Below are 12289 nucleotides of genomic sequence, written 5' to 3' on the forward strand. Positions count from 1 at the left end.
ACACTTTAGGCACTATGGCACATCTTACGCACCTAACATTTGAACTAGTAGCCGACCTAAACAGGTTTTGTTAAAAACCGATATCAACATCTAGAAAGTAGAGTGTCCGATGACCGATATATATGGTCACCAGACGATACAATGAGTTGTACTGTATTTGTAACATTTAATAACTATTCACACACACACACACACACAAATGAAATTTCTTACTATCCATAGACAAAGCTGTCAGTAGAATTTGAAAATGAAAAAGTGGGGAAATAAACACTTCCAATAATTAAGTTCATGTGGTTATATTAATAGCCTCAACATGGCCAATCAATTGGCCTAGCCTTTATATGATATCACTCCTTCGAACTGTGTGTTTTATGTTCGCATGTTTCAAAAGTCTTGTGCAAAAAAAAGGAGACAGGATTTGCAATGGAGGCGCTTGGGCACCAATTCTTCCAGAGATGTAGGGATAGAAAATAAATGTTGGAGCAGGTGCTTTTAACAGTGTCTGTCATGATTAGATAGGAAATAGGAAATAAAAAAGCAATACAATAAAAAGGCCTCTTTCCTATCAAAAATATATTATATCCATTCTTGATGTGATGAGGGATCTCCTTGTTCTCAAAGGTCCTGTCAAAGTCTTCACTGCTCCATTCTCACTGGTCCTGTTCTACATCATCTCCTTGCTGTTCGCCCTCATCATCAGTGGCCTGGAATTTATCATGGGCCCATTTAGGGCTCGTATTATTGGTGGTTTTGGTATTTGTGGCCCTCCGTAGGATGAAACGTCCCTTTGCACGAACAATGTTACCGCGACCAGACCCGCGCGTGTTCATCAGCTTTCTCTCACCTACACCGTCTCTTTCACTGTGCTGTAAAGACAGAAGAAGGGCTTACAAAAAATATGAACTTCAATTATGTAACATATACAGTGGGACTGAAAACCTTGATGGAGAGTTAGTACGTAATGAAAACATATATAATCTGTCTCCCACCTAACTGATTATTATAATTAAAAGGTTTGGAAAGATTACTCAGTTTAAGCATAATCACCTGTGTTATGTTTGATTGTACATTGTCATAATATTACATGTACAGAACATGAATGTAACTGATAGGTTGCATGGAGCATAACCTACTGTATGTTTGTTGTTCTTGATATGCATATTATGTTAATCTTTTCTTTTTTGGTTGTTCAGAAACTGCATTAGAAAAGAGATTAAGAATGGGTGTTTACAACGATCACAACATACTAGGAAGTATTTCTTGCTCTTGGGAGTGTATTCTTGATCCCAGTCTTCATTCTTTGCTGACATGTTCATCTGTGAATCACCGTTGCCGTTTCCATGGAAATTTCCTCGGTTCCAACCTCTACCACGTATGCTAAGCTGCTAAGAAACAGCAAATGGTAACCGTAACTATTAAAGCAATAAACAAAAATCTTAGTTCTTCAATAGCACTCAACTTACAAAGCCTCCTCGTGATCTTCCTCTCTCCACAGGCTCTCTAAACCCCAGCTGGACTCTGGATGAGCTTTCTGGCTTGATCTCAGCCTCTTCTTCATGGTAAGCAGACGAAGATGAGGAAGATGACTGAGAACGCTCCCGTTTCTTCTTGCTTTTCCTTAAGAATTAAATAACATTAGATTCAGACATTGTTGATCAATGTAAAGAGGTCTCAAAAATCGACTGGATCAGCAATAACAGCTTTTGTCTTTCATGTTCAACGTGACTTTATCAGCTCATTTTCTTGTCCACTAACCAAAAAGTCATCTTTACCTGTAGCCTACCTGAAGTGGAAGGAAATCAGGACATTTTCAAACACCTGACAACCTATATTCGGCATATTCAAAATATCCAATTGACCAGAAGGATGCGTTCACACTGACAGTGATGTAATAGCTGAAGGTGACCAAGTTGCTTTTCTGTTGGGCACAAGTAGGTGTTCCTACTTGAATACAGTACACAACTGTATCAGGGAGTCAATCATTTGAGCTCTGCTCCCATTGGTAGTTGCTGTATGGTATTGCAGCTCATATGCAAGTTCAACAGCTCAACATTCGCTCTGCCCAATGATTTCTGTCACTCATGTCGCCTCACGTCACCAACTCTCATTGAAAATGATTGACTTATTGTTTCTGCAGATTGCTGACAGTGTGAACGCACCTTCAGGCCTTTTTGAAAGTGTTTATTGAAGGCCTCCTGAGAGGTTTGACGGTGTCATCTTGTTAAATCTTTACATGACTCAACCAGATTCTTTGAATGTTGAAGCAAGTACATTTTTATCTGATATTGCAAATTTAATGGTTGATCAAAACTGCAGTTTTCAACTACACTTAGAGAAGTTATTATCACTTGAGGAGTTACAACAAGCCCAAACAGAAATATGACTAATAGCTGTTTAAGCGGTTTTCTATAACTGAACCTCTGTATTCACAATCACTCTGTAATGTCTTTGGAGCATCTTTTCTTATGCAGCTTACTTAGTTTTTTTGTGGTTCTTTGAGGCTTTCTCTGTGGATGTTTCCTTTCTTGGTTCGGGAGATTCCCCCGATACTCTTTCTCCGTACTCTTCCCCTCTTTGCTCTCTCTCTCCACTCAAGTATTTCTTTCTGCGCTCAATATCCAGCCGAAGGTCCATTGAATCACTTTTCGATTTTTTACCATCGACCTGCCGTGAGGAGAAAGAGAGATGTTGTGGCCAGATGTGGGTTAGCGGCGTGACCTATTAGCTTCATGCAGCATTGTACGGGGTGGGACCAAAACGAAAAACACAGCAAAAGCTGACTTCAAACAATCATGCAAATGGATGAAAGGAAGAGGCCATTTCTAATATCATTTTATGTAGCATTTTGGCTTCTTACAGTCTTTCAACAGGCTTATTATTTTCTCAGAAATGGCAACAGGTCGCAAAATAACATTCGGATTTCCTCTCACTTGCTCATCGAAATCAAAAGATATTCAAATAAACGAAACAAAATAGTAGTAGGCAACATTATAGGACCACAGCAGAAATACTTTCATTGGTGCTCATGAAAGTATGTTGTTTTTACTTTGCCTAAACACCTCACTTGTTCTTTGCAGGCTTTGAAGAAGAATACTTACTATGACTTTTGTTTAGAGTCCTTTGAATGGATTTGACATGGGAACAACTGGTCACTTCCATTTCTGACCTCTGATTTCTTGCCTCAACTGCCTTAGGAAGGCTTGTAAAAGGGAAGGCATTTACAACACAACAACCTGAATGCACCTCTTTTTGCATCTCACTTTTTGGACTTTATGCCTCTCTCATCAGAAACAAGAGTTTTTAGAGAGAGAAGGAAGCCTAAGAATGCTTTGGCCACATCACTCGCGCAGCATTCTTTTCCAAAATACGTCATATTTCAAAATTTTTGGTCACCTTGAAGTTGTTTTCCATGGTGCTTTTCATCTCATCAAACAGAAGAGAGTGCCTCTTAAAAGCACTGGGAGAAACATCAATTCTCCTGTGAAAAAAAAGAGGTGAAGAGTGGAATATTTTGATATATGTTGATCCTCCTCCTTTCTTATAGTCTTAGAAATTGTCAAAACAAATAAATCGCTCATACGTGCATGAGAAATCAGTGTGGGAATTTGTCCTTGAAATTTTTATACCTGTGTATCTCTGGACTCTTTCTCTGCTTAATGAGTTCTTTCTCAGCAGCTCTTCTCTGGTACATGGCAAAGCGGTCATTTAGGGTCAATCCAGAAGAAGGAAAATATTGAGCTGTGGGCAGAATTATTTTATTTTTGTCATTAAATAAATAAAGTGTAAAAAAAATACTAAAAAAGATTTAGGGGAGTGTTTACACAATTAAAAATGTAAAACTTTTTGGCCGTTCATTTCCACGATAACAGCGTTTGAGGGCCTGAAAACGCAACCTTTTAAAAATTATACCGTGATCATCTCCGTGTAAACTACAAAACCGCGAATTTGTGAAAAAGGTGACATCATGCGCATACGTATTATGCGTTCAATCAAAACGCGTTCAACCAAAACGACAATGGCGGACCCATTATGTATATGTATATTTGTCCCATTATGAATGACATATAAAAAAACAAGTCTGCAGTAATTAAATTATGGGTGTATCATTGTATCATTTTTGTAATTTTACAGAGGAGTGATGGAACAATACAAATACTACGGCCATAACAACCTTCTCACAACCTTAGCTGTACAAGACAGAGAGGTTTCAGTCACCTTTAATGTGATGGACAATTGAAACTATGTGTTGGGCAAACAGCTCAGATGGACTTCTGGGTGACTGCTGAGCCTGAAGATGCTGAAGGACAGCTTGAAACTCCCAATCCTTTTCATCAAGATGCACAAGCTCCAGAAGATGCCTTCTTTCATTGGTCAAAACAGATGTTCTGTCAAATAGAGACAAAATGAAATATATTTAATATGTGATAGTCAGAAGCAGTCACATGCACAACAATGCAATGTTTTGTGAAGATGCAAGTAAAAGCAAAAGGTCATTTCTGAGATCTTGGAGGGAAACGGAAATCATTTACCTAGCAAGGTCATCACTGAGAGAATCCATCCTTACACTGAATTCACTTCCTCTTTTCACGGAAGCTCTTGGTGGGGATTCCTCGTTCATAACCACAAACATCTCTTGCTCGCGGCTCTCAGAACTCCTCCTGGGCAGCAGTGTGGGTTTCTCTTTTCGTTTCACATTTGAGAGCTTTTCAGGGGATGGATCCTTGAGCATGCCACTCAGCTGGTCTCTCTTAGAGAGAGCAGCTAGGATTTTCGCTGCTCTTTCCTGTTTATGGCAGAGCAGGAGAGCCTCCAGCTCATCATCCCATGGCATGTCCTGCATCCTTCTGATTCGCTTCTCGAACATTTCACGAGCGGACAGCGTGACTTTGCTTTTTCTTTTGGAGGGATAGTTTTCCATATCCCTCACTCTATCAGAGATCTCCCCTTCTTCGTCATCGTCCTCACCATCCTCGCACAGAAATGTTGGGCCGTTTCGTGGACCCATTTTAGGGGTGCTTATGGATAACTTTTTACCATCACCACTCTTTGCAGATTTGCATTTCTCCTTCTCTCCTGCGTTGTCATGATCTTTAGTGCGAGACAACTCAATGCCCTTTTCAAAGGTTCCTCCATTTTCTTTATCACATACTAATTCTCTGTTACTTTTCCCTTTGTGTGTGTTGTTCTCACATTCAGAGGCCTGTTTTTTAACCTTTTGCTCCTCCAGGAATCTGGTAAATGAGAGAAAGAGATTTACAGTTCATTATTATTTACAATAATGTGCTCAGATGCATCAGTTGTCATTTTGATGTGACCAAGGATTGCTGCTTCATGTCAAACTGACAGAACTATGCATAAACTGTAATGGATTTGGTTCATTTTACCGTGCACAAATGAATGGCTTCCAGTCTGAAACAGGTAAACAAGTGTGTGTGCAGCTGGGAATATATCATTTCGTCCATTTGCAAAGTGCAAATATAAACCTTTTAGACCTTTTTAGCACATCTAAATTACAGACTGTGAGCTGACATTTGTAAACAAGGCATATCTAGCTCTTCATATTTGGCTCATTCTTCCAACCGCTCTTTTGATGCATTTGAAGGGCAGATTGCAAACCATATTATGCAATCTTACTTTTTGTCTGGCACGCACACAGGATTTATTGTGTTACTTCCACTCTTATAACTGACTAAAATAAAGGTAAAAAAGAAAAAGAAAATAAAGCAATATTCAAATGCATATAGTCCATCAAATATATAAACATCTGTCATCAATATAGCTTAAAAGGCTTGAGAAAAATACCCAGCCCTAGGACAAACAAGTTAAATAATATAGATTATTGGTTAAAAGTTTGAAATGATTAAGATTTATTAATGTTTTTGAAAGAAGTCAAGGCTGCATTTATTTGATCAAAAATACAATAAAAACAGAATTTGTAAAATATTAAATATTAAAATAACTATTTCATTATTATATATTTTAAATGTAATTTATTCCTGTGATGGAAAAGCTGAATTTCCAGCAGCCATTAATCCAGTCTTCAGTGTTACATGATCCATCAGATGGATCATGATGATTTGGTGCTCAATTTGATTATTTATTAATAATGTTTCTTATTATCATCAATGTTTAAAACAGTTGTTGCTGCTTAATATTTTTGTGGAAACTGTGATAATTTTTTTCAGGATTCTTTGATGAATAGAAAGCTCAATGGATTAGCATTTATTTGAAAAAATCTTTCATAAGAAGACATTATTAATTTCTTTACCCTCACTTTTGATTAATTTAATGTGTCCTTGCTGAATAAAAGTTTTTTTTTTTATCTTACTTACCCAAAACTTTTGAATGATAGTATATCATGGTTTCCACAAAAATATTAAGCAGTAACGATGTTTTCTTGAGCACCAAATCAGCATATTATTATGATTGTGATATAATACTTCAGCTTTGCTATAACAAGAATAAATAAATTACATTTTAAAATATATTCAAATAGAAAAAAAGTTATTTTAAATTGTAATAATATTTCACAATATACTGTTTTTATTGTATTTTTGATCAAATAAATAGAGCCTTGGTGAGCATAAGAGAATCTTTTCAAAAACATAAAAAATGTATTACTCCAAACTTTTGACCGGTAGTGTAAAAATGGATAAATGAACAACATAAAAAAAAGAATTATTACAAGTTACCCATACTTACTTCAAAAATGCAGCGGAGATAGCAATTTTATCATCTGTCTGTTGGTCAATATTTGTAAAGAGCCCAAAACCATTGAAACCTGGGCTAAGGCTTTTCTTTATGGGGCTGTTGTTTGAAGGTGCAGTTGCAACTTTCTGCCAGGTGGTGGCACCTTTATTTGGAGCATTTGAACTCTTATGAGCAGGACTTGTCTCGTTGCTTGCAGAGTCAATCGGTTTGTCATTAGTGACAGAGGAGCAAACCTGCAGACTTGTCCTTTTAGGACTAGCGTCATGGTTCGTCAAAACCTGAGAGTTCTCCAAAGTCCTGTCTCCATCAGCATTCCCTTCGGCCGAAGAAGAGCCTCCCACCTGCTCTGCCAGAGCCCCATCTCCACCTCCTCGAGTTTCTTCGGGCACTGAGACACCCTCTCTTATATCTTTGCAAGTGCTTTTGGCAGACCCAGAGTTGGAGGAGGAAGAGTGCTGCGACTGTGGCGATCTCCCGGAGGATGACCTGTCAGAGCGGCGGGAATGGCTGCGGGGATGCGGGCTGCTCGACTGCTTCTTGGGAGAGCGTGAACGGCCCCTCTTGGGGCTGTTGGGGTAGTACTGCTTCTGTTGCTGCTGAGGGTACTGCCGGAAGTTTTGCCAGTTTTTGTGATGGTAGTTGTTATATCCACCCCTTCCACCACGCTGAAAACGGCCGCGGAAAAATCCTTGACCTCTGCCCCGGAAATAATATGGCCTCCGGAAGCCTCTGTGGTTGCCCCGAAACTCCCGTTGGTTCTGGTACTCCCGTGTTTGGTTCCGTTCACGGTTGTGGGGCGGGGAATGGGATCTTGATCGAGAGCGAGACCTAGAGCTTGAAGACAACAAGAGGAAGGATTGAGCCAACAAAAATACTTGGGATATAGAAAATGACACAAAGAGGCATTACATATGCAATTATTTTCCAAGGAACAAAATAAAATAATTTTAAATACAATTTTACATAGATTTTTTTCCATACAACTAGAGGTCATGGTGATCATGGGCTTTAAAACTCCAAATAGGTAAATAGAAATACATAAAAGTAGTCCATACAACTACTTCTGGAGCTTTAATTCTCTGCGTGTGGAACAACATACCAAAGATTATTAGTACTCTTCACCTCCTCTGCGGATCTTAAATCAAATGTTAATCAAATGTAATTTGGTTTTGATGTCAAGAGATTTGGTTATGAGACGCTTGAGAATGCATAGAGTTTGATGTTATTAATGTTCATAATTCAGATTAACACAAAATAATGGCTTTAAAGGGTCTCTTCCTCACACAAAAGCTTAAGCTAAAATGGCAATCAATAGAGCCATACAATTAAAACTATCAACTATTTAAGATCAATAATTTGTGTATGTCAAAAAAATTCTTTCAGGTAACAAACACTGCTGATATTAAAATCAAAAGAAATTAAAAGCTCTTGGTGCAAAGTCAACTGTAGCCATACGGTGGCCCTGTTGTTCTATTTATGAACAGATCTAAGTAGTTCTGGTCTCTTTGTAAGCCAGTCACTTTTAGCACGTCTTAACATATCACAAACACTGATAATCAACTAAACAACTTGCACATGCAAGTACTTCATACTGCATTGCACCCTGTTCTATAGAATTTTGAATATAATCTCATTGGAAGATTAACAGACACTGAAACATTTCAATATTATGCACACATCAACTGTATTAGAATATCAAATCGTAGAAGTCATGCAATTATGTCTAGAATTGCATTAAAACATGCCATTCTAATGCAGTGGAATTTCTTCATCATTTGGAAAGTGAAACAAAGCCTCGCAAATTATTATTCAAGTAAAGCACCCTGCAACCAATTTACCATCCAACAAACATAATGACAGTAACACTACACTAACCTACATTGATCTACAGTTTCGACTGGTTTTCTACTCACCCTTTGCGTTTTTTCATTGGAATACAGAGTAAGAAGGTAGTGCACAGAGCAACATGATACTCTCACAGTGAGCAAGAGGGACTTTGCATCTCCTCTAGTGAGCGTGGATGGAAAGAGTCAGTCACATGGGTCATATGGGAAAGATTTCTACTCTCTTTCTACGAAGCAAAGAGGAGGTTCTCAGCCTGCCAGTTACAACACATTAGCTTTGCACAGACAGTAAACTGAAGTTAAAATGAAAATTCTGTAATTATTTAGTCTCTCTCATGCCGTTTCAAACCCATATCATTTTCTTTCTTCTGGGAAACACAGAAGCAGACATTTGAATTGTAGCCTACTGGTTGCACTTTTCCCTGTTATTACAATGAATGGAGTTTCAGGCATTTAATCTTCAAAAATCAGCACAAATGCAGCATAAAAGTGGTCCATATGAATCGTATGCACTGAACGCCAAAACTTCTTAAGTCATACGATAGCTTTGTGTGAGAAACAAACCAAATCTAAGCCATTCTTATTATCTCCTATAGACCTTATGCACCAGAGAAACAAGGACGCCGCCATCTTTAGAATATTGTCTCTGAACTTCCGTTTTTGCAGTCGATCTGTATATCTCTGTGGCATTGCTGTCCAGGAGTTAGCTTTTGAAGTGGATTTAATTTACTTAATGTAAAGTTAACGAAAGTTATCATGAGGATTGTAGCAGATGTCTTAACAAATATCAGTAGACCGGGAAGATTTTAAAACGAGCCGTTCATTCATAAATAGGCAAGATCGCTATGAAAATACAGACCGGAAGACAAAAGACAACGAGCGCAGCGCTGAAAAGGGGCGGGGCTACATAAGGTCTATAGCTCTCCTTGATGTTCATGAGAGAAGAGAATTTATCTGAATTGTGACTGTCTGAATCAAAATTTCAAATCAGATCTTTTCAGTGAGTTGGAGGAAACAGTTCTCAAAACTGGTCTGAATGAATAATTTATGACTCAATGATCCGGTAACAACAGGCAACAAGATTCTCACTGAAATTTTGGTCTGTTAATCACACAAAAGTTATTATATGACTTAAAATATAGTGCAAAATTCATATTGATGACTTTTATAGTGATTTTTAAATCTTGAGACCTTTAGTCCCCACTTGTAGAATCACATGAGAGTGAGTGATGATCTTTCTATTTTTTTATATTTATATTTATTAATGGAATTTTACATCCTACACTCATGACCCATGAGTTTTATTGGGACATTTTGACTACATTCAGAACCATGCAGCAATGTTTCATTTGCATGGCATACGTGTCAAGTTTTTTCCAGCTGTGGCATCTCTGCTTTGAAACTGGTCAGCAATGAGAGCCCAGGCTCGCAAGATTTCCCTTGCAAATAAGGGACATCAGATTTTGCAAATTTGCATGAAAAATCAACAATGTACTTTCCGACTCAGCTCAAAGTACACTGTCAACCACACAGGAAAAAGGATCCATGCTTATGAGGGGAAAAAGAAAAATGCATGCTCAATAAATGTAAAACAAAAAACCTGGTTACCACAAGTATCTATCCATTTTTGTCTAAAACAGTGCGGTTTTTGGCAGGAACAGTTTACATTTGGCTACCTAAGAGCCTCTACTGTGCTGTAAGCACAAAACCAGAAGTCCTAACAGAATGTGCAGGGAAGTACAATTTTAGCATGAGAAATAAGAAAGTGCGGTGAGCCTTTCCAAAGCCACAGCCCTTCCCAAATATCAGACTTGACGCAATGCTGATGAATACATGGAGAGTAAAATCACAGTGACTGTGCAGCCCCTTTTCAACAAGAGAGGAAGCCAGAGTAAAGGCATTATAAAATACAGGGTACTTTTATTTATGTACAGAGGTGTACCTTACATAACTTTGGCCTGGCAGCTGTGGCTAAATGGATGACACTGGCACTGAAATATTGATTTTAATTTAAAATGAGTCATGGATGGGAAACTGAGCATGAGTCACATGGTGTGTTTTTACAATAAAGTTCCATTTTGTGTTTACGTACAAAGTGAGAAGTTGACAGTGAGTTTTCCATTCAACTCAATCCTTAAGCACATCTGTCAAGGCACAGTGAGCCTTATTGTGTTTAGATTTGTGCATTGTAGTACGGTCAGAATGAGTAGTTAAAGTTCATTGTTCATCAAGCACAAGATTAAAAGCAGACCCAGACGGATTCTGAAGCCACATTTTCTGCGTTCATTTAAGTAGAATTGTGTACTGATTCCATCTGGGCCTGATTGCAAGACAGAAAAAGAGCCTAAATGAATCAGCATGGATGACTCAATAGTCAGTAAAATTTAAACGATTACACCAGATTAGTTTTTAAGTGATAATTTAATTAGTTTTTCCTCTTATTATTATTACAAAATGTCCCTTCTTTCCTATTCATTCTGTTGTGTACTAAAATACACAACACGTCATTGAAAGTGATGACTGAAACTGAAAACTGAAAAATCGGACTCAAAACTGAAATCGAAAATCGAAACCAACTCCCCTTCATCCCACATACCAGCTTTGTACTGTGCAGTAAAGTGTGACGGTCTCATTTTTAATTGACAGTATATTTTGCATGCCATAGTAATCAACAAAGCCAGTAGATGCTATTTAATTATCATAATGGACACTTACCAATATCTGCGCTTTCTTGATCTAGATCTGGAGCTGGAGCGGGAGCGGGAATAAGAATGGGATCTTGATCTGGAGGCCGATCGAGAGCGAGACCTGGACTCTGATTTTTGCGTCTTAGACATTGTCGTTTGTAGTCTCTCTCATATGTGGCTGTAACAAAACAAAAAGCATTCAGAACAGCAAATTACTAAAAAAGAAGATACTAATCATTAAGTAATGAAAACTACTCGTATAAAGGTGTTTTATATTTTTTTAATTAATTATTATTTCAGAAAAATAGCTAGGAAAAAAATTGTGTTTATATAGTGTAACAAGGGCTGAACTTTAAAAAACATTTTGTTAATCCCCACTCTCCGGGACATTAAGAAGGTTTGGCTGTGCAGTATTAAAGTTTCCATAGCTCATCACAGTTTGTCAGGCTAAAACACTAAAGGTTTGTTTAAAGGCACAGCAGGAACTAATTGAGAAATAAGGAGCAAGCATCATTCTACAGGCCTGTTCTTAAAGGGATAGTTGACCCAAAAATGAAATTTGGCCCATCATTTACTCACCCTGAAGCATAGGTGTACATGACATTCTTCTTTCAGACGAATACAATCTTGAGTTATATAAAAAAATGTCCTGGCTCTTCCAAGCTTTATAATGGGAGTCAATGGGTATAATTTTTTGGAAGTCCATCAAGCGCATCCATCCATGATAAAAGTGCTCGAAACTGCTCTGGTGGGGTTAATAAAGGTCTTCTGAAGTGAAGGGATGCGTTCGTGTAAGAAAAATATATCCATATTTAACCGGCAGACGGCCGTACGTAAGTCGATTTACGCCTAAAGAGTAACCCTTGAACTTGACGCACAACGTATTGACGAACGCGGTTCCCCAGCCCTGTTTGTTTGAACTGCGAGAGGCGTCAAAGCTTACGCTACGTCATACATCGTCTAGAGTAACTCTTTTGGCGTAAGTCGACTTGCGTACGGCCGTCTGCCGGAAGCTAGTTATTTTAGTCGATAAAGCATGTTTTTCTT

The 12289-nt window shown here is 38.1% G+C and overlaps 1 protein-coding gene across 3 annotated transcripts; it reads right to left on the minus strand.

The window, feature by feature from the left end:
• Positions 1–584: 584 nt before the first annotated feature.
• Positions 585–11402, minus strand: thrap3a (thyroid hormone receptor associated protein 3a). Of its 3 annotated transcripts, none has more exons than XM_056270851.1 (10): positions 11271–11402; positions 6703–7545; positions 4530–5231; positions 4216–4385; positions 3627–3738; positions 3394–3478; positions 2477–2664; positions 1464–1617; positions 1248–1382; positions 585–866 (listed from the first exon to the last, which is right to left on the minus strand). In XM_056270851.1, the coding sequence occupies exons 1-10, from the start codon at positions 11390–11392 to the stop codon at positions 651–653; spliced, it is 2727 nt and encodes a 908-aa protein (XP_056126826.1). In that variant the 5' UTR covers positions 11393–11402; the 3' UTR covers positions 585–650. The 3 variants fall into 3 exon arrangements, with proteins under 3 accessions (XP_056126826.1, XP_056126825.1, XP_056126827.1); XM_056270850.1 differs by having other exon boundaries at positions 1248–1385; XM_056270852.1 differs by lacking the exon at positions 11271–11402 and adding an exon at positions 8625–8781 and having other exon boundaries at positions 1248–1385.
• Positions 11403–12289: the final 887 nt, after the last annotated feature.

The sequence above is a fragment of the Rhinichthys klamathensis genome, unplaced genomic scaffold, assembly GCF_029890125.1.
Source record: "Rhinichthys klamathensis goyatoka isolate OS25496 unplaced genomic scaffold, OSU_Roscu_1.1 h1tg000309l_1, whole genome shotgun sequence".
Taxonomy (NCBI): Eukaryota; Metazoa; Chordata; class Actinopteri; order Cypriniformes; family Leuciscidae; genus Rhinichthys; species Rhinichthys klamathensis.